The following is a 26615-nucleotide window of genomic DNA, read 5'->3' as shown; positions in this document are numbered from 1 at the left end:
AGGGAACTTTCAGGATAGCATTTGAAATGTAAATAAAGAAAATAATAATAAATTTAAAAAATTCCAAAAAAAGAGTCCTAGGAAAATTCGTCCCTAGGATGAAAAAAAAAAAAAAAAAAAAAAAGTCAGTAGTGGGCTACAGATAATAGCTTGGTCACACATCCCTTGGGCTTTGGTCTTTTACTTCCTGCTTCCACCTTGCTGCTCTTATCTTAACTTTTCTGCTTTTCCATAGCATCCTGAGTAGATGGATGGGCTGTGTTTTGAGAGAAAGTCTTGGCTGCTGTTGAGAAGCAAACCTTGCTAATGACAACTCTGTGTTCCCAAGGGCTCTCCACTGTCTCCAACTCATCCCTTGCCACCTGACTTCTTTGACTTCATTTAGTCTAAGTGTACATCCATAATTCCTAATCACTGGATTCTTAAAATGAGATCAAAGAAAGATCTGCCATTTCTACCTAGTGTCACTATGCCAACCCACTAGCAGCGCTCCTCTGATGCCCATTTCACCACCTTTAATTCCTTACACTGTTGCTTCAAATGTTGATCCCCTGGGTTTCCATTTATGTCCTGTGTGAGGGTCTAGATAATTACGTGTCTTTACCAAGTGCTTGTCTGGGTTGTGGAGCCATCTACCTGTCAGTTCCTCTGTCTACCCATGTGTTCTCATTAGTTACTCTTTGCTCCTTTACTTCAGCATAAGAAATTGTTTCTCCATCTGTCTTTTGCCAGTCACTCTACATCCTGCCCAATTGTATTTGTTCCCTTTCTAGTCAAGCACATCCCCCATCTTCTCTGTGCCCTCTGTGTAACAAATCTTTATTGTGTTTCGCAAACATAGCTCTGGCTTTTAAAGTGCGGACCCTCTAGTCAGAGGAGCGGCATTGAACAGGCAGGTAGTTAAGGAGCTTGAATAATGGAGAAGATGTGGTGGAGTGGCTAGGGCGGGGTTTAAGAGGATTCAGAGGGTGAAACAGAGGCCTGTCTAGGGAAGCACCTACTGAGTTGAGACCTACATTTTAGGAAGAATCTAGCCATGGTGGTATCTGGGGAAGATCTGAGACATCGAGGAAACGAGGCAAAGGCCCTGAGGTAAGAGTGCACTTGACAGCTGCAAAATGAAAGAAATCCGCTCATCTCTGCTGCAACGTTGATGGCCATGAGCTTGCAGCTTGGCTCCAGCTCGGCTTGTAACCCTGCCACTTCTCTGAAGCTACTATTGGTGTGATCGCTAAGGAGATCCTTGACCGTCCCCTGGGATGTTTTGATCTTCTTACCAAACCTTTAAGTGGTATTTTGCATTTCACACTGGTTCTCTGACATCAATGCCTTCTGCCTCTCAGTCCTCCTGTCATTGACACTTCTCAGTCCCTTTTGGAAGATCCTTGCATGCTGTGCCTGAAGGCATATATACGCCCCCGTTGGCATGATAGCTCTCTATCTATCTATCTATCTATCTATCTATCTATCTATCTATCTTCCATTTATTCATCTATTCATGTATCTATTCATGTACTAATAATATGACAAATAATTTAATGTTTTGATTTTTATACATTATAGATTTAACAAAGATGACTGATGTCCAAACACCTCATTTGTGTGCACTCATGTGTCTGATAAGAATATAGAAAATATTTTAAGTACTTTGAAATACATGATATTGTTGATCATGATCACCACATAAAACAACTGGCCACTAAAATGTTTCCAGTCTGATACTTGATACCTTTAAATGATCATCTGCTCTTTTCTCATCCCTTCCTCCCCCTTCTTCTTTCAGACCATTCTATTCTCTGCTTCCTTTTCTACTTTTCTGTTCTGTTTTGTTTTGTTTTGTTTTAGATTCCACATATAAGTGAGAATGCAATATTTGTATCTTAGTATTTGGCTGATTTTCCTTAACAAAATTTTCTCAGATTCATGCACATTGTCACGACTGGCTGCATATCTTCCTTTTTAACACCAAAGGATGCTGAGGTTCCTTCCATATTATGAATGTTAGGATCTGTGTTTTGGGTATACTGAGCTCTCACTTCATTGTTAAAAGACTCTTTCTAGACTATCTCACCCACATCTGAAGCTTTGTTTTATAGGGTGGAAATCTGCAAATCAATATCTCTATGAAAGTTTACCTAGTGATTCAAGCATGCTTACTCAGCTGCTAAAATAAGCATGGCTAGTTCTTAACTCATTTCTCACCTGTAGCTAGAATTATGTCTTATGTCCGCCCCAGCTCCCGCAGTGTGCCAGTCACCAGCCAAGTCCTTGCCTAACACTCTTTTCCCTTGTCTTATCTGTGGCTACCATCTTGAGGAAGAGCTTTACCCCTTCCTGTTGTTCCAGGGCCTTCCTTCCAGATGATTCCTGATCTCATTTCCGTTCATCTGCCCATGTGTTACTTTGCTATGAGGTGATTCTCCTAAGACCTTATCTCTCCTCTGTTATAACAATAAACTGCCATCTTCTCTGTGGCCCAGGATAAAGCCATGCCTGTTAGGATGACCTAGTGGGCACATGAGGCACGGCTCCCACTTCTCTCACACACCTCCATAACTTCTGCAATCTATCCTTTTTCAACTCTGTCACATCTGCCTACCCTCAAAGAGCTGGTTTGTGTTTGTTCTGCTCTTTTCAGTGTCTTCATGTATTCTGTCATCTCTCTTCAGTATGCTCTCTGACTATGTAGTTTCAGTCATCAGTCGTGGTAAGATGCCTCTCAAGCTACCCATAACTTCCCTCAGATGGAGATGCATTTCCTTCTATTGTCTGACTGCTCAGGCTGACTAAGGCTGATGTGCCTAGCATCCAATGATAGCTATTTTGTTTACCTGTGTTCTGTCTTCTCTAGTATATAAATTACTTTATCAGAAAAGTTCTAGTTTATGTAAGTGTGCTGTGTTCGTGTGTGCTGTGTGTGTCTCTGTGTGTGCCGGTGTGTGTTCTACATGAGTGCAGATTCCTATGGAGACCAGAAGAGATGAGATATCTGAGGCCCTGGAGCTAGTGTTACAGGTAGTTGCGAGCGATCTGATGTGGATACTGGGAGCTGAACCCAGATCCTTGAGAGAACCACTACCTTTTATGTTTTGATCTTGCCCTTGGTTAACAACCCTCTTTCACAGCACGGAGCAGTGTGAGTGAGCCCTATCTTTCACACAGCCTGACAGCTAGAAAGAAAACATTGCCCTACCTTGAAAACACTGGGAGCTGAAATACACCTTTTTATCTCCTTATTCTCTAATACCCAACGAGGTTATTATGGTAGAAGGAAGATGGTTGCTAGTCTTCTGAGGAGGCCATCGGCCACTTTAACTAAGTAAGGTTCTCAGGAAGTATGGGTGAAATAAGAACTGGATAGCAGACGTGTCTGCTTCACTGTGACAAGACCAAATGCACTCTGTAGAAATCTTTTTGTAAACTTTTCCATTATTTACTCACTTTACATCCTGATTGAAGCCCCCCTCCCTCCTCTCCTCCCAGTCACACCCTAATACAACCCCTCCCCCAAGTCTCCCCTTCCCATGCTACCAACCTGCCCTGGCACAGGCAACCAAATGTAGGAACCTTAAAAGGTAAATCTTATGGGGTCTAGGAACGACGTATTATCTAAATGGAATTATTTTGATCATTGAAAGCACAAGTAGCAGAAGGGGGAATGTTGTTTTAGAATAAAACCTTTCTCTTTCACTGGCTTTCTTTCTGAGCAGAATAGGTAGCATATATTCCTCTAGAGCCAGAGAGAAAGCAAATATATAGTCTTTAAAGGCAGTTCATATCAGTGGATTTTGTAAAATGTGAAATCGCCCTACTTGCATGTAATTTGTAAAATGCAGTCTTCTGTCTTGTTCTCTGCTGGTAGTTTACCTGCCAGCTGTTCCCGATCTTCCCCAGTCAGCCCTCTGTATCCACAGTGCCTGTGCATTAAACCAACCATGGGCTGGACCTACTCAAAAGTAATTACAGCTGTACTGAGCATGTCCAGACATTTTTCATGCCATTAGTCTCTAAACAATAGAGGGAAACAGTTATTTACATAAAATTTACTCTTTGTAGTATTACGAGTAACCAAAAATTATTGAAAGCATACAGGTTATAAGGGAGTGTTATGCTATTTAATATATTTAATATAAGGGAATTGAGCATTCTTCTCATATCTTGGTGCCCCAATGGGATCCTAGAACACCCTCATAGACACTAAGGGATAACTATAGTCTTTCTTTAAAAAAATTAGAAAATCTGACNCCCCCCCCCCACACACACACACAAATCATGCTTTTCAACATTACTGACTCTAGTGTTTCACAGGCTGGAGAACAACTAATTTAGCAACTGTCAAAATTATATCATAAGTTAAGAAAAAGCTGAGCTTGCAAGGATGGCCTGTGAGTTAGGAAGCCACGTGTAGCAGGTTTCTCTGCCCGCTGTGCATTTCCCATGTTCCTAATTCCCCTGTTCTAGTAGTCAGCGTGCATTGTGAACAGAGACTCTAAGGAATAAACCCTAAAAAGGGCTATGAGCCTGCTGACCAGAAACAAGTGGCTTCTTGAGACAAAGGATGGCTTTTCTGGGTCTCTGTTCACATGTCTGGACCAGATAATTTCCACATCCCTTTTCATTCTCAGGTACCAAGAAAGTGGAAAGTATAAAGGGAAGTATAAGGGCTTTGCTAAGAAAATGCCAGGAGGATGAAGGGCCACTTTAGATGGAGAAAGTGGCAGAAAATTCCCCACAAGGAGGCAGGTGAGATTAGAAGGGTTAGGAGAAATGTGCAAGGCCATTGAAATTGGTGTGCCTGTGAGAACACATAAGGCCTTCTCAGAGGACAGCAGGATACTGGAAAACTCACAACTGGTCAGGAGCGACTTTTTAACTATTTAGTTCAGCAATGCTAAGTATAATTACATAATTAGACAGTCATTGCTACCATCCATCTCCAGAATAATTTTATCTTCCCAAATAAAAACCTTAGGGTTATGGATGTAGCTGAGCATTAGATTATGATCCTAGCATATGCAAGGCCCTGGGTTCAAGCATTAGCAGAACAAAACAAAACAAAGAAAACCCACAACTGAATCTATGAGCCAGCCACTAGCCCCTCACTTCTTGCTCTCCCGTTTCCTGGTCACCTCCATTTTACTTCCTATTTCCATTATTTTAACTGTTGTGGGGGAGCTTTATAAAAGTAATATTAGGCAGCGGTTCTTACTGTGTGGACAGCATATTTCACTTAACACTGTGTTCTCAAAATCCGACCTTGTAGGGTATATCAAATTACATTCCTTTTTTTCATAATGAATAATTTTCCATCGTATGCATATACCACATTTTATTTATTTATCTCTCAGTGGAGATTTGTGTTATCTCTCTCAGATGCTGTAATTCTTATGTCTGTGAATATTTAACTGTGAGGGACACAGCAGTCGCATCACTTTACAGTCCCGCTAAAAGTATACAAGGGTTCCTTGTAGATTCTCCACAGGGAAGTGTGGCTACATGCCTTCAATACACACCAGCTTGACTGCAGTCCAGACAGTACCTGATGCAGTGACAAAATGTTCAATTAGAACAGTGCATTGGTGCTAGACTGTAGAAGGTCTTGAAGCCAGGATATGGCATCGGTGCTTATTCTGCAAGCTATGAAGAGCTGGTACAGCAAGGGCAGAATCTGAATGACACTATAAGCAGGTTAAGGACCAAAGGATGCAAGCAATGTGAATTGAGACCCAGAGGCCATGATCTTGATCAGCATTTGATTACAGCTAGCAATCTAGGTAAGAAACGTGGTTCTAGGTGAGAGTCCTGGGTTCCAGGTGAGCGATTTCAGTTCTAAATAGGAAAGCCGGAAAGGTAGAATGAATGCAGAAAGAGTGAATGGGATTCTTAGGAATAAAGAAGGTGTTTTACTGGTGAGAGGTTTGAAGGTGTCTGCATGAGCTCAGCCAGCCATTCAACATCGGTCACTTTGTGTATACTCACCTCTACTGATGGCAGGAAGTGGTACATCCTCATCCTTTGTCATTTTGATTTCCAAGGTGACTGTAGCACCTAGGAATGGTAGAGGACCAGTTGGCCAGGTGATTCCAGGCCTAGTAAGAAAGAGATTAGAGCAGGGCTGGGCGTGGGGCTGGAAGGTAGAATAATACTTAATCTGCATCAGCGAGTCAAGGTTTTCATTCCCTTCATGGGAGAAGAGGCTGGGGGAGGCAGGAGGAGGAGAGAGCTGGCTATGCTCTAGTAGTCTAATAGCCGACTGTGGAGGCTTTCGCAAGAACCATCTTCCTTGCTGTGGGTCACAGCCTGAGCCCTGAGTAGGGAAAGAATTAAGTTAGGATGTGTGCACGGAGAGCCCAAACTCCAGACCCAAAGTGAGGAAAGCAGGCACCAGAGGTGTGTCTAAACAAGGTCCAAGCTGGAGCGACGAAGTTTATATATATATAAACTATTCTGTGTTGTCTATGTGTTATGCTAAAAATCACCCCTGCCTCTGGGCGCTCCTGTCCTCTTTCTCAAGGATCCTTTGTGCTTTGATTATTGAAGATTCCACAGAGCAAAGGGTTCCATTAAGTATCGTCCTTTCAGTTAGCACGAGGCAAACTGTGGTGCCTTCTCATGCAGCTGTGCAAGGGTGTATGCTTGGTGGTAATAGCTGGGTGACAGGTGCGAATCTCGATTTGGTAGATCTCAGTTTGAGGAGGGTTTTAGATATTAAAACGTATATTTAAAATAGAAGTAGTTAAGGGATCTAAAAATCTGGTTTATAAGTGTGATGATCTAAGTATGGGCAACCACCCCTGGCTTTTTTACATGAGTTCTGGGGATCAAACTCAGTTCCTCTTGCAAGTAATCTCCTAGCTCCCAGCGGCCCTATTTCCCTGTATGCTTTTATCTTCAAGTTCAACTGTCAACAGCCTTTGTCAGGATTTTGCTGGGGGGGGGGGTGACACTGCTGACACAAAATAACAAAGGCTCAGTTGCCAACCTGAAGGGCTTTTCAAGTGTGTAGATACACCTGTATGACAACTGGACTCCTGTGTGACTCGGCTGGGCCTCACTTCAACTGTATAAAAAAAATGTTGTAGTCTAACTAGCTGCTATAGACATCATTAGAGGCCTGTTTCCTCACGTGGGACTAATTACCTAAAAGAATTAACAGACATGAAGGAATTATTTGATGTTTCCAAAGAAGTCCTTTGAGGCTCCAGAGGAATAAATCTTTTTTTATTGGCTGCAGAAGAAGGCTGAATTTTTCCCCAGCAGGAGCTCAGCCATTCTCCCAGCACTGTGACATTGGCAAGCAGAGCAGGGTGTCCCTGTTTTTGGTAGTCTAGGAAGTACCAAAGGCTTTAAAAGAGAACTGATTCCCTCAGTCACCCTTGCTCTCTGCTAGCACACTGTGCCTTTCGAATCTTAAGTCAGGCCTGTTGGATGACTGTGTGAAATGAGGCCACATTGAAAACTCACAGTACAAGACTCTTTTCTGCACCTTGGAGAGGTCTAAACATTGAATGAAATCAAAGAGGCTACAACACCAGAGCTTGAGGATGAAAAAGCTCCCATAAGTCAAAGAACAAAGACGAGAACTTGCCAACATGTGTGGAGAAGATGCATGCTTCCCACAAAAGAAACAAAGAAGAAGAGTGAGAAAGGAAAGAAAAATAGTTTTGTGAGATGCCCTGAAGAGCTGTAACTCACTATCGGCCAGCATGTTCCCTCAGAGATTGATTTCTGTAGTTTTTCAGAGATTAGGAGGTATATGGACAGCTAATGTGAGGCTTAAGATGAATAAGAGATGGAATGGAAAAATGGCATGAATCAAAAATAAAAGCTTCTCTGCTTATGTAGCAGAAGATGGCCTAGTCAGCCATCATTGGGAAGAGAGGCCCCTTGATCTTGCAAACTTTATATGACCCAGCACAGGGGAAGGCCTGGGCCAAGAAGTGGGAGTGGGTGGGTAGGGGAGCAGGTCAGGGGGAAGGGTATAGGGGACTTTCGGGATAGCATTTGAAATGTAAATGAAGAAAATATCTAATAAAAATTGGGAAAAATAAAAGCTTCTCTCTTAATTTGTTGAATGCTGCTAATTTTTCTTCACCTACTTTTCGGATAGGTGGGGATGAGAAGAAAGAGAGGGCAGAGGAATGGAGGTGAGAGTTCTAGAAGAGATGACTAGACTTGAGGGGCAATGAGGGTGATGTAGAAATGAAACTCCCTGGAATCTATGAGGTGACCCTCGCAAAGATTGCTAGTAATGGGGATATAAAGCCTGAACTGGCCATTTTCTGTAACTAGGTAAGGCTTCTAGTAATGGGACAGAGACACCACTCCAGCCACAAAACCTTCGACTTTAATCTGTCCTGCCTGCAAGATGTGCTGGAGTAATGATAGCCCATAACTTGTGGGAGTAACCAAACAGCAATTGGTCCAACTTGAGGCCCATATCATGAAAGTGATCCTACACCTGACACAGCCAGGGCCAGATGCTGCCTAGCTCAAAAACCTAGGATAAAACCAAACACAACCGGCAAAAAGCAAAGTCAATGGAATGATTCCTAATGATAATCTGCTATACTCATAGATTGATGCCTACATCAGTTGGCATCAGAGAGGCTTCATCTAGTAGCTCATGGAAAAAGATATGGGCACCCACAGCCAAATATTAGGCGGAGACTGGGGAATCCAACAGAAGAAAGGGTGGGAAGGATTTTAGGAGTCAACTGGGTCAAGGACACCCCTCCCAAAAAAAAAAGGCCCACAGAATCAAATAACCAGGGCTCATAGGGACTCACAGAAACTGCAGGGAGCCTGTGTGGGTTATCTTATGGGTGTGTAGTACAGTGTTCTTATGGGTCTCTTAACAGTGGGGAAAGTGATGTCTCTGACTCTTTTGCCTGCTCTTGGGACCCTTTTTCTCCTACTGGGTTGTCTCATTCAGCCTTGATATGAGGGTTTGTGCCTAATCTTATTGCAACTTGTTATGCTGTGTTTGGTTGATATACCTGGGAGGCCTGCTCTTTTCTGAAGAGAAACTGAGGAGGAGTGGATCTGGAGGAGAAAGGGGATGTGACTGGGAGGAATGGAGGGAGGGGAGGCTGCAGTCAGAATGCAAAGTATGAGAGAAGAGAGAAGATATATATATATATATATATATATATATATATATATATACACACACACACACATATGGAATGTGTGATAAGAGAATATATATGGGAAAACACCCACAATGCCAGTGATCCTAGGGAAGAAAGGCCTAGATAAGAATGTGGGCCTGGGGAGTGCTTTGGTCTTTAGATGGGGCAGTTCTGTCAAGCTGGTCTTAGGGAACATTTGCTTAAAGCTGAGTGAGATGTTAAAGCTACATCTTCGACCTTACACTCAGTGACACAGTGACTCTCAGTGACACAGGCCCAACATGAAGGCGACATGAACAAACTTCTTCCTGTTTTTCTTCCTTCCCAGTATGCCTTGTTTCACCAGAACTGATGGGATAAAGGAGAGTAAACATGAGGGGGAACATGCATGCATGCTTTACTATGTGCCATGTTCTGTTGAGACCTATTGATACATGCTTTATCTTTTTGGTGGCAGTGGTAGAGGTTGAACCCAGGCTAAGCAAGAACACTATCATTGAGCTACATCAACGATTCACTAAGTAATGAAAATTGGCCCAGGCAAGACTTCAACTAGTGATCTTTCTGTATCAGTCTCTAGATTATTTCCCTAAAATATTATTTATTCTGTGGAGTAAACGGATTATGAAAAGATAAAATAGTTTTTCCACGTACAACCATGGAGTCCGAATTATAACCTAGTCTTTTGGCCTTGAATGCACATATTTTGAGGTTTTTGGTCAGGTGAGAAGATGTGAGACTAAATATGATGTGTGCCTGCATATACTGACTACTTTGATGACTGTCTTAATGCTTCTGAAAGCTTCAGGGTGAGGAGAGGGCACATGGTTCTAGCCCCATTTTTTTCCCAAGATGCCACTATAAATCACTGCAGTTGTTTCATCTGGAATTACTATAATTTCAAAGAGACAATTTTAATGAACACTTTTAAGTTAAATAAATGGTAATATTTACATTGAAATGTTATTGTAAAATATATACAATAAGAATAAAGAACACATCCTAATATTATATCAGACTTAGTCAACATTCCTAATAGTCTTTTTTTTCAATACTTCCAAATATATAAATAGTTTTGTATCTAATATTATAAGCATTCCTTGTGGTTTTATGAGGGTTTCATAATGAAATTTTAGACTGATGGGTTTATATCTCCTTTGGAATATTAATTATATTTTGAACTTTTAATCACATAATGTAGAGATTTAATATAAAATTTAAAGACATTTGTAGGAGCTCTTGGTTATAGAAAGATGCTGTCTTTTCTGAACCTACCTTTGCTTGTATTTGTTCCACAGGGATTTACCGAACAGAAAGGGATAAAGGCACTTTGTATGAGCTGACCTTCAAAGGGGACCACAAGCATGAATTCCAGCGACTTGTCCTATTTCGACCTTTTGGCCCCATCATGAAAGTGAAAAAGGAAAAACTCAACATGGCCAACACGCTTATTAACGTTATCGTGCCCCTAGCGAGGAGGGTGGACAAGTTCCGGCACTTCATGCAGAACTTCAGGTTGGTTTGTTTGCAGGGTGCCCTGCCCTTTTCTAGACATTGTGCCATTTGCCTTCATTTCCCCTGGCATGTACAAAGGGTCCTTTTTCTCCATTCTACTCAGTTTTCTTCATATGAAATTTGTCATTTGTATTTGCCTCTCCCTAAAGCAATTAGAAAGTCCTTGTTTGGGTATATTTTCCTTAGAGGGAACATCTACGAAGGATGGGTGGACTGTCAACAGCATCTACAAAGATAAACCAGGGCTGCACCTATCGCCTTCAGCTCTGACTTGACAAACCAGGACAGCATGTTGTCACCTTCAGTTATGATGTGGGCCTGGGCTCATCAGCTGCAAATGAAATTCTCAGAGGCAAACAAATGAGTCTCAAAATAATCAGGACAGCCAGGATCTGGCTGGTGGTGACAAAACCCACATCAGTGATGACCCTGGGCAAGCAAGAGGCCCTGGCTCAGCAAGACTGGCTTCCTTTGCTATCTGCTCCAGCTGCATCTGGAGTGGGTTAAATCACAGTCTAGTTCTTATTCTGAGCAGCACACCCTAAGAGACTAAACTTAAAACTATGGTAGGAAGACATCAAGGAGTCATTTTTGTAGGTACTCAGTAAGTGAACTTCTATTCCAGAGTGCACTGATGGGGTTGGTACAAATGAGACCGGAAATGCTCTTCTTAGCCTCAGTGGTTCTCATTATCTTTTATGCTTGGTATTCACATATTGGCTGATGTTAACCAGATAAATGGTGTAATCGCCTTATTTTTAAAAAGCCAGCTTATTTTATTCAATTATAAATTTTGAAACATTTAACTGATTTTTAGATCTCTTATTAACTTTATATTATTGAAGGGCAGTGGTGTTCGGTAGGAGAATGTAGTTGGAAGCTCTCAAAATTCTAGCTCATGAGCAGAAGTGTGATCATTTGTTGTTAAGTTATTGTAGCATTGATCAAATAATCTTTGAAGATACCTTTGAGGTTATCTGGTAATGGAAGATAGAGACTACATCTGAGAGCCAGGGGCTGCAGGACTGTGCATACAAAGACACATTGTGCCCATGGCAGAAGCTGAGCAGATTATCTGTGTGCAGCCAAGGAGTTCCTGAGTATGTGGAGGGCTCTGAAAAATTGGGATGTGAAATCATGTGTACCCAGAGTCTTAATTCTATGTAGGAATATGATAAAAAGATGATGTTTCAGATCAAGGTCTAAAAGGAATTATGCCAAACATACTGATAGAATAAATGACCAAGGATACGAGGAAAAAGTAATTTTTTCACATCCAAATTTAAAGTCTGACCAATTAGGGCAAATGGGTTCCATGGGAACCCCTAAACAGTTCAGGCTTTCCAAGATGATAGATTGCTTTCCACAAATGGATGGCAAGGCCCCATTGCTGAAGGCAACACCCATACAATTCACTGAACATGGAGAAGTCAAGCTCATTCCTCTGTAGAGCCTTCATCCCTATTGTGCTAGCATCTTTTGTACAGGAAATTACTCTGTACACTACTGAAAGAGAAACTTAAACAGCAACCCAGCTCTTTGATCTACAATGATATTCTGCCTTCAGAACATGCTATGATATCCTTTGCAACTTCAGATTGGAAGAGCTCTGGTTGACACTGAAAACTATACTGTGGATGATTTATACCCCTTATCTGTTGAGTAGATTATATCATAATTACCCAATGCTTTAGATTTTGTTTTAGAATTCAGGACTCAGTAAGTAAAAAACTCTTTCTGCACAAGCTTGGTGGCCTGAGTTCACCCCCGGAATCCTCATAATGGTGGAGGAAGAGAACTAAGTTCACAGAGAAGTCCTCTGGCCTGCATACTCTACCACATACATTATGCCTAAACATATAATAGTATGGAGTAAAATTGTTTAAAAATTCAATAAAAGGTTATTTTGAAGTTTTTAATTTAAGATGGATTATTAGTTTATAGAAGTAGATACATGGCTACTACAAGATCTTTGAGCAGTGTAGAACAGAACAAGGAATAGATTATTGTTAAAGTGACCCACAACTTACCACTATTTACATTAATTCAGTACCATTTTACATAACCTTTCTTAGGCTAGTTCATTGGCTATGCATAATTTGATAGTACATGAGGCATCTTACACGGTCCATTTTTAATGAATTAAATTTTACCTTCCTCAAATTTATAGTAGAAAGTCAGTATTCTACTAGGAACTGCTGGGATTCTGGCAAATATGTCATCACTCTAAGAGATGTTAGTTTCTGAGATTTTTTTTCTCATGTTAAAAAGCTATTTACAAGCCAGGCAGTGGTGGCACACACTTTTAATCCCAGCACTTGGGAGGCAGAGGCAGGCGGATTTCTGAGTTTGAGGCCAGCCTGGTCTCCAGAGTGAGTTCCAGGACAGCCAAGGCTACACAGAGAAACCCTGTCTCAAAGAACCAAAAAACAAAACAAAAAAAAAAAAAACAAAACGAAATGAAACAAAACAAAAAGCTATTTACTGAACTGGCTATGATTGGAATTATAATATTCTTTAACCATATTTTGGCATGAGATTGACCTGATTAAGAAATTACAGTAAGAAAAGAAAATGTGTGCATTCTGTCTTCTTCCCTTCCTCTGTAATTCATCATCTTTCAGCTTAGTCACCTGTCTTTTTACCTAGTTGGAGAATGCAACCTTCAATTCTTCTTTTATAAAAGGCAGATTCTGTATTCAGGTGGATTTGATGGATTTGTCTAGTATTCTTAAAATAGCATCTCCATCCCACAGTTCTTAGATGGTTGTGCTTAATGGGTAAGAAACACAAGGACAGTCATAAATATTTTACCATGAACTGTCTACCTATTGCCTTTGTAGTTGTAAACAGAGGAATGGGTTGGCTGGCCTTAAGAGCTCAGCACACACTTTACTCCAGACTGTATAGGCTTTCTTTTAGTGCTGAGTGATGCCATGGATGTGTATTGAGAATCTTTAATTTGTCTTTTCTAAAAGTAACCTTTGCCTCAAGACTAAAAGAATCCCTCTTTAGTACCAAATCATAGTAACTTGATTAAGTAGGGTATATCTCCTCTAGGCATTAATTGTTCTCTGGCTATTTGTCAAGAATATAGTCTTATGTTGTTTTGTGGAATCTTTTGTGTTAAAGCCACTATAGGCTCATATATCTAAATGCTTGTTGAATTGGGAGGTGTGGTGTGGCCTTCTGGGAAGAGGTGTCACTGGAAGTAGACTTTGAGGTTTCAGAAGCCCAGAATATTCCCATTTAGTGGTCTTTCTCTGTCTCTCTCTATGTCATACCTATGGAATCTCTCAGCTGTTCCTCAAGTTCCAGGCCAGCCTTCCTGCTGCCATGTTCTAAACAATAATAATCCTGAACTCTAACCTTCCAGAACCATTAGTTCCAATAAACTCTTTCTTTTACAAGCTGCCTTGATTATGGTGTCACTTCATAGAAATAGAAAAATAATTAATACAGGTGTTTTATGGTATCTGCATGACTTATTCAAGTCTGTGCTACATGGGCACAAATTGTCTATTTCAAAATTGTTTCAATTTATTAGCATCTCCATTTTTCTTATGAGTGTGTTGTGCATATAAGGCATATGTGTATATGGCATGTGAGGGTGTGAAGTGTGTTTGTGTGTTGTATGTATATGGTGGATATGTATATGGTGTGTGTATTTTGTGTGTATATGGTATGTGTGCATATTATATATCTTGTGTATATATACACACAGTATATGTGTATATGTGTGTCTTAGTCAGGGTTTCTATTCCTGCACAAACATCATGGCCAAGAAGCAAGTTGGAGTGGAAAGGGTTTATTTGGCTTACACTTCCATACTGCTGTTCATCACCCAGGAAATCAGGACTGGAACTCAAGCAGGTCAGGAAACAGGAGCTGATGCAGGGGCCATGGAGGAATGTTCTTTACTGGCTTGCTTCCCCTGGCTTGCTCAGCCTACTCTCTTATAGAAACAAGACTACCAGCCCAGAGATGGCACCACCCACAAGGGGACCTCCCCCCTTGATCACTAATTGAGAAAATGCCTTACAGCTGGATCTCGTGGAGGCATTTACCCAACTGAAGCTCCTTTCTCTGTGATAACTCCAGCCTGTGTCAAGTTGACACAAAATTAGCTGGTACAATGTGTATGTGTGTGTGTGTGTGTGTGTGTGTGTGTGTGTGTTATGTAAGCATGTGGTGAGTGTGTCACAACACAGGCCCGTGTGTGTATATGCAGGTAAATGTCCTCTTCTATTGCTCTGACTTTATTTTCTTGAGACAGAGCTTCTCATAGCTTCCATTCTGGCCCAAGTAGGTTTTGGGGATATGCCTGTCTTTGTCCTACAATTCTGGGCTTATAGCCATGTGCAGCCTACTCCCATTTTTATGTAGAAGCTGGGATTCAAACTAAGGTCCTTATGCTTTCAGAGCAGGAGCACTTACCCATGGGGTCAGCCAGCCAGCCCTTCTCTCTAGTCTTAGTGCCTTTATCTTTATCTGCATGCATGCAAACCTTTCCTGATGTCAGGAACTTTTCGTTTATTCTGTATCTAAGATGCTTTTGTTTGGTTTGCTGTTGTTTTATTTTCTGGGTACACCCTGTGCCTGGTATTCTTGTTTTGGTTTAAAATGAACTGGCTTTTTTTTTTTTCATTGAATTCATATTTAGTGAAAGTGGAACAATTGTAAGAAAGTTTCCTTTGGTTGAGCCCTGTTCTCATTGAGACTATATATTCTTTTTGCTTTGAATGCCATTTTGAAAAAAAAAAAGAAAGAAAAATCCATCTCTGCCCCCCTTCAGCCTTCTTCCCACACCCTCTTTCTTTGTCTTCTTGCCCCAAGGGTTCAGTTGCTGTGCCGTTGCACAATCAAAGGCCTGCCTGAGCTTTTACCTCATGTGAGAGCCACTGTGCCCACCCCAGCTGTTTTGAGGGCAGAGTGGTGCTCTGTTGACATCTGTTATGTGAAAATGCAGGTGGGATCAGGCTTAGCTGGCTGGGTGTAGCCTCTGCTGGAAGTTCCCAGCTACTGTATTCCTTCTCAACTGTGGAGAACTATGGAGCTTTACCAGACCTTCTTCCTATCCATTCCTGTGAGCCACTTCACTGTTTACAACCACAGCTACACAGAGTTTTTGACAGCCAATAAGCTCGAGAAATGCTAAACTTTACCACTCATGTTTTGTTTTGTTTTTGTTTTTTTTCCAACCAATCATGTTTTTAACAAGGAGTTTTCTTTGGGATGCCTGGGCAGGTCTGTAATTGGGAAACAAAACAAACTCACCTGTGTGCTCATTTTCTGAACCTCCCAGCAGACAAGAAGAAAAGGGGAAAGCAAGGGCTAGTAGATATTAGCCTTACTATTTAGTGAGAAAAAGCCATTGTTGGGTGGGGCAAGCTTCAGCAGTAGATTCTCAGGGCTTTCAGTTAATAGGTACTGGATGCCAGCTAAATGCTCTTCATAGCACTGGCAACAATTACGGTGGCAAGAACTGGGTATTTCCATCTCCTGATAAACAATCAAAACCCTACTGTGCCCTTTGAGACCAATGTAGATGACACTAATCTTGGTGCTGCAGGGCCTCCAGGTGTGATCCTGTCTGGGATTCTGGAGGTCATGTGGCTGGCTCTTAAGAAAACTCCTTTTTTGGCTGCCATCAGACTAGCCTGAATGTGAAACCTATAGTCCTCATGTGTCATTTCCTTACCCATGAGCATCCTCCCACCACTTAGGATCACAGGGCGTCTGGGGCTCCTGTGGGAGCTTTACTGAAGTCACATCATGTTTGCTTGCACACTCTTGGCCCTTAAACTGCCTCCTTTCCTTGCTTTGGGAATCACCTCAGTTTGCCTTTGAAGCCGTCTCCACTTGGCTTTGGCTGCTGAGTTTTTCTCATCTGTAATATGGAGTTTAGGCTCATCTGTGCTTGGTTTGATAGCAGGAAGACTCACAAGAACAAAGCTATAGATCTTCAGATGGTTATCTCTGCCTCTCCCCAGCAGGGTGTGGGGATTTTAATGGAAAATATGCTTCATGATTTTTTTAAAAAACCTTTCTGTTTGTTCCAATTTTGCTTGCTTTTATTTTATTTATTTTTTTTTAATTTTGACTGCTTCCAGCTGGACTAAACTCTCTTGCTTGTCAAGTTCCTCTTTACACTGGGCGGATTATATTTGTTTGAATGTTGTTTTCTCCCTCTGGCTCTTCTCATCCTTCTCAGGCCATTTGTGATGTTTTAATGTATGATCAGGGAAATCTACTTGACTTTCTTTAGAGGTTTTCTCTTTCATCCCATTTTGGCCTAGAATCTATAAGATGGATCTGGAAAATTCTGGGGAAATAAAGTGTTGATTATAGAATTTCTCATTGAAATAATCCTTAAGCATTTGGCTCAGCTAATATAGGTGACTGAAAGTTTTCCAGCTGCTAGGATTGTGACACAGATATATGCCTGCGTCCTCTGTAGTTCTTAAACGGAATGGATGCTATCAGCATAGTACAAACTCTTTCTGATTCATGTTTTGATATCATTTTGTGAGCCATTTCACTACTCACAAGCCAGAGGTACACCAAGAAGCTTTCATATCTGATGATCTTGAGAAATGCAATTTTTATTAGTCATGTCATTTTAGCAGTTTTCTTTAGGGACCTAATAGAAGACTACAGGTTATATAAAAATGCCTATCCAAGAGAGTGAAAACCAGTCAATTGGAATAGAGAGTGTGTTTTCTGTGTTGCAGTGAGAACCAGGAAAGTTGCTTGATTGCAGGCCCAAATCCACCATCACTTCTTAACAATGACCAGAACACCAAGATACTAGGATAGTAGAATTATCTGTTGATTCATGTTGGCACAGGGGTAAGAGAAAGGATGCAGAGAACCCAAAACAGAATGTCATGATATAAACAGATGGCAGAGTATCCAATAACCCTTTCTTCCCTCTCCAGAATAGAATCTTTTCCTTACAGTATTCCTGGTTCCTTTACGGCCAAGTGATTTCCAACCTGCTGACATAAGAAACTTTTGGTAGACTGCGGCCTGATGGATTGTTATGGCATGAAGCACTCCAATTCCTGGTATTTTTTTCCCCCTGTTCCTGATATATCTGAGTAGAAACTGACGTGGAAAACAGTAGATTGCTTGTAGCTAAGCCTTTTCTTAGCTAGGAATATGTCTCTGCTCTGCTTATCTGCGTAGAGCTCACTCACCTTTGATGCTGATCTGAGGCGACATCCATCAGCCTCCAGAAGTTAACTGTTTCCTTGGTATCCTTTCTGTTCATTGGCCTCCACAACTATGGCTATTCCACTTCACTACATTATTGCTCTCCAGTTATCCCAGTTTTCTGCAACTTAAGCATCTCCTTGCATGTGAGATTTTCATTGGTAAAATCTGGAGTGTCTGAAGTAAACCTGAATTTTTATGACCTTGGAGGGATCAAATGTGAGAGCCCTTTGTTAATCCTTCTCCAAGGAAAACAAAATGCATTGCATAAGCCAGGGACCCACTGAATGTGGATTCCTGAATTTGTGTGTTGATCTGATTTATGTTGTTACAATACATTGCTAACAAATGACTCTATACAAAGTTGATTAAGGCAGCCATGGTGGCTTATGACTATAATCTCAGTCCTTGGGAGGTTGATGAAGGAGGAGTAATGTAAGCCTGAAGCCAGCCTGGGCCACATAAGAAATCTCAGACTAGTCTGGGCTATAGAATGAGAGTCCCTGATCATAGATAGATAGATAGATAGATAGACAGACAGACAGACAGACAGACAGACAGATAGATAGTAAAACAAAAGAACAAAAAGGTAGTTTACTTAGGTTTTGGTCTTAGACATTTAAGGCTTGGTCCTAACATTGACTTGTTCCTGGTGAGGGTATCATGGTGACTGAAATTAGGGTGAGAACACACCACACAGGAGGAACCACAGCATGAGGGGAAAAGGCCTTCAGGAGCCAGATACGGCCGTGCTTTCCCAGTTTACCCTCCCTCTCCTTTTCTCTCCTCCCCTCTCCCTCCCTCTCTCCTCTCCTCCCCTCCCTTCTTCCTCCCTTCCCCCTTCTCTCCTTACCTCTCCTTGCATCTCATCTACTCTCTTCTCTTCTCTCCCATTCCCTTCCCTTCCTCTTCTTATTCCTTAGCCATCTTCCCTTGTCCTCCCCCCCCCCCCACACACACCCACACACACTTCCTTTCTTTTCTTCTGACACAGGATCTGGCTGGAATACATTCCATTTCCCAAATGTTAGAATGATAGGCAAGTATCAACATGTCTGGGTAACCACACAGGAACACACCAAAGTCCCACAAAATGTAAAGTAATTCCTTCCAATGATAGTTCTCCCAGTGACCTAATCATCTTACACTAAACCCCGCCTCCTGATACCACCACACTGAGAGCCAAGCTACCAACACATCAATTTTTAAGTGAGAACTTCATGCACACCACACTACAGAGGTTTCCCCAGGCCGCTCAGCATGGGGTATAAAAACTGACATCCCAGCTTTATGACACACAGATTCCTGCTTTCTCTTATCCAGCATGAGATCGCTAATTTCCCATGATTCTCCCGGTTTTTCCTGGTATCCTTAAATGTGCAAGGACATGTGCTTAGAATGTTCTGCTAGCCCAAGTGTCATAGAACAGGGCCAGCTCCCTGCTTCTGATGACAACTAAAGTAACTGCCACTTATGCCTCAGAGGCTGATGCTGTCCCAGTGCATACCACTGGTGCCCAACCCCCAACTATAGGTACCCTTCTACACTGATTCCCCTCAAGTCCTAGCATAGGAAACTTTTCAGTGTTGCTTCAGCTCCATGTCTCCCAGGAAGTCACATGGGATTTCACAAGAATGGTCTGGAGTATAGGACAGACACTGGAGGGTTCATTTCTCTTCTAGCCAAGCTTTCTCTCGTACAGAGCAGCTGTTACTGCTCAAATGGATTCTAAAGACAGGGCTGTAAAACTGGGAGCCTTTTATAGTCTACTCTTTCCAGCCCTAAGTACATTGGCAAAGTGTGGAGATACTTTTGGTTTTTCTGACAACTGGGTTGGGAAGATGCTGTTGGCACATAGTTGGTGGAGGCCTGAAATGATGCTGAATATCCTTCGGCACACAGGACAGCTCTTCCCACATAGTTTCAAGCTTATTTCCATGGTGATCTATGCCTAAGGGTACAATACCTCTTGCAAACAGGCCTACGGAAGCCTCTAGACCACCAGATCTGTTTGACAGTGTCTGACTCGTCCTTTCTCCACCCAATGATTTCCACGTGTTTTGTTGAGGTGTTTTTCCTACCTCGCGTCTTTCTGCACACAGCACTGTGTTGAACAATTAATTCTATAAAGTAAGGCTGTCAGATCTCATAGACTCACCCCTCCTATTGCTAAGGTGGCTATCCCTAGAGGCAGATACTGCACTGATTCTAGGGAACCAGATGTGTGTGTGTGTGTGTGTGTGTGTGTGTGTGTGTGTGTGTGTGGCTCCCTGCACAGCTCTCAGAGGTCATTGGAATGCATTTTCTTACCTCTAAGCCAAGATTTGGGCAACGGTCCCACACTTCTATAAACAGCTCAGTCCTACAGAACTCAAAGACCATGAAATTGTGACTTCGACTTCTCAGGAGATAAAAATATAGTTCATCATAAAGGACTGTAACACATGTTTTCTGCCCCCCCCCCAAAAAAAATGTATTGTAACTAGTCTTGGCACTGTGTGACAATGACTTGGGGAAGAACAAACCATTCTAATTGGAAAAAATCATCCTTAAAAGGTACAGTCTTTACGATGTAGAAGCTGAATTTTCAGTGTCCGTATTGAGGTCAAGGAATTGGGGCTGTGGAAGTAATGGGAAATATTTATGGATCTAGTGTGCTCCTGAGAGGGGTTGACAAGACCTGAGTTCCCTGCGCTCATTTATAGTTTCACTGACCACACTACCACAGTATCCCTGGGGACATGCTCACAAAAGCAGACAGACCTGTCACCTCAGTAATGTAGATAGCATTGTCCAAATACAAATCATGAACAGGGTAAAGCTAGAAGTCTGTATATGGCATGAGTCTATCATTTGTTACTTCTTTTTAACCTTTATCTCGGAAACAAACCACATCTGCCCATGTTCATCTAATCACACGTATTCCCATAGATTTTTGCCAAGGATAGGGCAGTCACGTGGGAAAAGTTTTGGAAAACACAAAGACCATTCAGACATCAGAAGTGGGACTTGCACAATCTCAGGGAGGGGTGGTTTCTTTGTGTGAGTTCTGCCTAGGAGACTGGAAAGTTCTTCCAGAGAAGACATGCCAGTCCTGTTTGTTATTTAAGAGTCCCTAGGTAGAGTGCCTAGCATGTGCTATATCGTCAACACATGCTTGTTGAAAGAATGAAGAAAAGAATTCACAAAAGCCTAAAATGGAGAGCTGGAGGCAGATACAGAGCAAGCTTGGATTTGTCGTCTCTCTGTCATCCTAACCTAACTATTTAAGGGTTAGACCTGCTCTATGTCCCTTGATTTAAATACACCAAAGACAGAGGCAGCAAAGACAGTACTGGGGGGAAAAAATCAGGATGCTTTAATTCAGGCTCAGCAGGGATAGATCCCCTGCACCCCCTAACACACACACACAGTTTTAAAGCACAACGTCTCCAGCACCTGGCCTGTGTGCACGATTTCCTTCCAGTCTTTCTGTGGAGGAAGCAGGAGCATTATCTGGCAAGTTTGCTAAGGGAATCTTGTGCAGGGACTCTCTCGGAGGCACACCTGCAGCCAGGCTGAGCCTTGCATGCCTGTTGCCTGGTGTCGGGGTGACGTTCTTTACAGATCTCTTCCTCCTTGGTGCATCCTTTCTGAACTCTTCCCATCTTCCAAGTCTCAGTTCACCCTGAGAACGCACCACACTTCCTGCGTTCTATTTGGTTTGAGCTCATTTTTACCTTCCAAGTACATTTGTATAGGGCAGGAACCCTTCCTTCAGCCATCTCCAATGCTTCCCAGCAACTCCAGGAATGAGGCCCTTCCTTTTGTATATTATAACAAAAAACATCTAGTAATTTGACCTCTATAAATAAGGCCAAGATATTTCTGGCGTCTATGACTTAGATTATTGTTTGAATGTTAACAATGGAAGGAGGGCACAGGAAATACCAAAATATCTCAAAATACCATCCCACCAGAAGACTCTCTTTGTTGGCTCCCAGGAAACAACATTTCACATTATCTACATACACATATACACGTGTAAGTAGATATATTCATGCCTCATAGGCATGTATGTAAGCATATACATATAAATATTTATTCATGTTTATATTTTCCTTTACATGTATATACACATAGTTACACACACTTATATTTGAAGAGCAAACCCTCAGACAAACCTAGCAGATTAGCTAGACAGTATGTTTAAAAGATAAGGACACAGCAAATAACACCTAAGCTTTGGTGAGGATTGGATCTAGACCAATCAAGAGCCAAAGACCTGGACCTGGGAGTGCTGTGCCAAATGGCTGTTTTCTTAGGCCTCCGAATCACCAGATGCTGGGGTAGTCAGTTGTGTTCAGGCTGTTTTCCTGCCTATGGTGACATGACTGACCTGTGATCTGAGATCACAACTGGTGGCTTCTGAGAGGGGAAGCAAGGCTGACAGCTGGGAGCAGAAGAGCCTGGCAATAGGGAGAGCAGCAAGAACCATCTCAGGGGCAGCTTCAGTGAGACAGCTCATTTAATGGGGGAACAAAAATCTCCTTAAAACTTTGAGGGGTGGGTAGGGACTTTCAGGGTGAGTGTACATCGCACGTCGTTAGTTGGGGCACAGTATGATGGAAGTGCCTTATTTGCATAAGGATGAATTCCAGGTGCTACATGACATGGCCTTATATAAGGAGAGAAGTTTAACCAGGCCACCAAACTATGTGACCTCCTGGAGTGGGGAGGCGAAAGTGGGTGCACGGTCCAGGACAGCCGCGTCAGGGATATCATACTTCTGTACATCTCAGGATGAGATTTCTGGGGTTTGGATTTGCCTTGACCCTCCTCTTGTTCCCAGCCTGCTCCACATTCCCATCCCATGGTTCCCCGGCCCCATGGGCAATGGGACAGTGGTGGCTTTTGTGTATAGAGACATATACATATCTTCATAGCTGAAGACTCCCCGCAGGGACTGCGGCTGTAAAGGGACTCTCAGTTTTAAGTCATGCTGTTCTACCCCAGGCTCCTCCTCCCAGGCTTTTGTTCCTTCTAGTTGTACAGAAACCTTCTCATCAAAGCTTCTATGCCTATGCCTATATACGTCTACTTCATTAGTTCACGAGGAGTGAGGTTCCTTCCCACCTGCTTGGAAGAATGGGATGCATAGAAGGTACTGGTGTTTCCTTAACAGTCCAGATGGCAATGGATATTTCTAAGGCTTCCCAGAGCTTAAACCAAAGAATGCTGGTGTACTGTGGTAATGAAGACTGTGATGTTTGTCTCACACAAGGGAAACGTCCACAGGCAAAGCTTCTTGTTCTACCCTCTCTGGACATTAGATTTCTCTTCTGTAAAACAGAACCAATGTCTTATACCCCAGAGATGTCTTAGAACCTGTTCTGGGACAACTTGATGCCCCCAAGGAGGCTTATCCAGTGGTAGGGTGACTCTAAGGTATCTCACATCTGATATTTTATTTATCATATCTGAATATTTAAATGTATTTGTTTTCTCGTAAGATAAATAAAAATTGAGTGTCTAACCAGGGTTCCCTTCTCTTCTGTCTTGAGTTTACTTTAAGTCTCTTTTCACTTTATAAACTATTAAGGGAAAAGAAGAAGGCAGATGGAGGGGGGACACTGGTTTGCATCTTACTGTAAATGTGCAGACAGGACCAGACACACATGTGTTTTGCTTTCCAGGGAGATGTGCATCCAACAGGATGGGAGAGTTCATCTCACCGTTGTTTACTTTGGGAAAGAAGAAATGAATGAAGTCAAAGGAATACTTGAAAACACTTCCAAGTAAGTGGTGCCATAGCCAGGAGTCACAGCATCCAGACCCATACCTGCTTAGTTTTCCTAAATATGAGGTAACCTAGGAATTTGATTGTTGACTAGGCATGGGAAATTTAGAACTTTCCCTCTTCAGGAGACTACTCAGTCTGATACTGGTCTTATTTATTTGTGTCAGGGTGATGACTTTGACAGTAGACATAAATTGCCCTGTACAGTAAAGGCTTTTGGGAGCTCATGCATAACTGAAGGCAATCCCTTTCGGCACCTCAGGTTTGGGGATTTCACATATTCATAGTCAGATTTAGGGGGAACATAGCTGTGCAGTGAACTCCCACTCAGCCACCGCTTGACAGTTTAAGAGCAATACTCAGGCTCAGATCTCATCCACAGAGTAAATGGTCTCACCCTTTCATACTTGCCTTTCATCCGTTATTCATTTAAAGACATCAGGGGACACCCGGAAGGGGTGACTGAGGTAGGAAGGATCCTTGACTAAACATAGCCAGTGAACAGAAATTACTTCATCAAAACCTTTAGGTTGTATGTTTATACCTCATTGATCAATTGCAGAGTGTATAGGGGGTATTGAGATGCAGCAAAGATGGATTCTTTTTCTCTTACAAGAGAAATAATCCATGGAATCTTGTACAAATAAGGAAGCCGGCATGGAACTGTCATGGTCTATGCTTGCTTGTCATAGAGGTGTGCAGAAAAAAGTCAGGTGAATTGCTCTGATACGTGTGAAGTTTTGACTGCTTTAATGGTACTCAGCAGCAGAACCAGTCTGAACAGGTCCATGTGGCTAGATATAAACAGGACTGTCTGTTTTGAGTTTCTGATAAGTGGTAATTGGATGGCAGCTGAAGAATGACTTCTGAGATGGAAAACACTTCCAGTGTTTATTCTCATGCTGTCACCAGACTTGTGTTAATGGCCACAATTAAAATTTCAAACGTCCAAAGAACAGAGATCGCTAGCTATAGCTATAGCTCTAAGACCACCCCCCCCCCACATCTGTTATTGTAAGTAAAGGTCTGTTGATTTATATATTATTTGTGGCTGTTAGGGTCACAGAGCCTAACAACTTACGACCTGGGTCTTTATAGAAAAAGAAAATTGTTCACCCTTATCCTAAAGCAATCAGAGTTAAAAGTAGTAAAGGCCTGTGGGTGAGGAGGATTAAATCCAACAAAATACTTGGATTCCTTAGATGTAACTGAAGTAGAAATTTCTTGAGTTGAATGCACTGCAGTTTCCCTCCCCTCTCTGCTCAGTGATGGAGACCACAGATGGTTAGACTAAGCGGCTTTGCCAGTATCCATTCCTGGACAAAACTGTTGGCAAAGGTTTCCAGGAGCATCACACCTGCAATCAAGGTAGAAAAGATGCGGTGGCCACCCCTAGAGGCTGCACACTGAACTGCAGGCAACTGCTCCATTCCAAAGCATTTTAAAGTCTGTCCGGGCAGGTGACTCCAGGGTGCACACAGAATCCTATTGGGTTTGGAACTTTTTTTTTTTTTTTATTTCTCAATGGATGTTGGGACACTTGCTAATGGTTACACAGACTAAGATTTATAAAAAATGGTACGTACAAGTAGAAGGCTAGTTTAGACATGTTATAGGAAATGTTCTTTCTAGGGACTGGAAGCTTAAGTACTTTTCTCAAGTAATTCCTCCCATGTCAGGTTTCCAGGTTACTAAATGCCAGTAAGCATCTGATTCTGCAAACATTGCATAATGCACTTATGTCTTCTGCAATGTTCACATGTATTGAATAGCAGTAAATTCACAAGATGTTTGAGGTTTATTTTTATAATATGGGTATGCATGTTTTGCCTCCATGTGTCTGCATTTCTGGTGCTCTCAGAGGTCAGAGGGAGATGATGTTAAATCCCCTAGAACTTGAATCACAGCAGTTGGTGGGACTGGGTACTAGGTGAGGGCTAGGAATTAAACCTTGGTACTCTGCAAGAACAGAAAATTCTCTTAACTATTGAGCCATCTCTCCACCCCATGGTGTAACAGTTCTAATCGTATCAATTAGTCAGATGATCTTGTCTGCCTTGGTGTTCTAACTGAGGCAAATACATATTCTTTTATTTTAATCTCAAGTCGCAACACTACACAGTACATAGATTCTCAACACCACATAGTGCATAGAATTGTAGTCAATCCACCTTTATGTTTATATGCCTATATAAAGTTACAAAAGGAATATAAGAGGATGAAGCAGACTTTAATAGGTTTTAGAAGTGGGCCCAGAGAAGTGTAAGTAGATTCTGTATTCACAAGAAAAAGTGCAGGATTATAAAGATACTGGGGTTGTAGGTCTTGAGGTGCAGGAGAGTTCGTTTTCAGAATGAAGATGTAATCAACTGTAGAGGCAAGAGAGTAGAAAACGGGTTCGAGCAAGAAATAGTGGATTCAAGTCCAGACAGGAAGGAAGTGGGCAGGTAGGCACTCAAGCAGGCCACATCAATAGCCATAGACAGAGCTAAGCCAAAGACCTGGCAACAGTCTTGGCTCTTGATACACACAGCAAGAATCCAGTGACAAGTCGGTGTGGGGTGCTGGTCATCCCAGTGCGAGGTATCTGACACTTAGGGGGTCCAGTGGAGGGAGTTATTTACTTTCTCTGTTCTGACATGTCCAGTAAGTTTTGAGGTCTGGATTCACTGGTAAGATTTTAATATATCAATGTGCCCCTACAGTCTCAATCCACCCTGGTAGATGTAGAGGGTGGCATCCTTTTTGCTACTAGGAAGAAGGTATGTATAGTATGTGCAGCATGACTGGTTCCACACATGTGGTGGTGTTTCCTAATTTATCCAGGGGCCATGTCATCCTCTACTCCCAACAGGGGTCAAAATCTGCTTATAGGGCTAGAAAGATGACCTGGTGGTTAAGAACACTGGGTGCTCAGCTACAGGTGACTCTTAACCACCTGTAACTAGCTCCAAGGGATTTATAGGTAC

The 26615-nt window shown here is 42.1% G+C and overlaps 1 protein-coding gene across 5 annotated transcripts in view; it reads left to right on the top strand.

Moving 5' to 3' along the window:
• Positions 1 to 26615, top strand: part of Csgalnact1 (chondroitin sulfate N-acetylgalactosaminyltransferase 1) — a 334708-nt gene that overhangs the window by 280956 nt on the left and 27137 nt on the right. For all 5 annotated transcript variants that reach the window (XM_029532248.1, XM_021219074.2, XM_029532247.1 and 2 more), the window contains 2 exons: positions 10433 to 10649; positions 23543 to 23644. In XM_029532248.1, coding sequence (XP_029388108.1) covers positions 10433 to 10649; positions 23543 to 23644 — 319 coding nt within the window. The remainder of the gene's footprint in view (positions 1 to 10432; positions 10650 to 23542; positions 23645 to 26615) is intronic.

The sequence above is a fragment of the Mus pahari genome, chromosome 19 (assembly GCF_900095145.1).
Source record: "Mus pahari chromosome 19, PAHARI_EIJ_v1.1, whole genome shotgun sequence".
NCBI lineage: Eukaryota > Metazoa > Chordata > Mammalia > Rodentia > Muridae > Mus > Mus pahari.
This window is presented reverse-complemented; position numbering and strand designations above follow the sequence as displayed.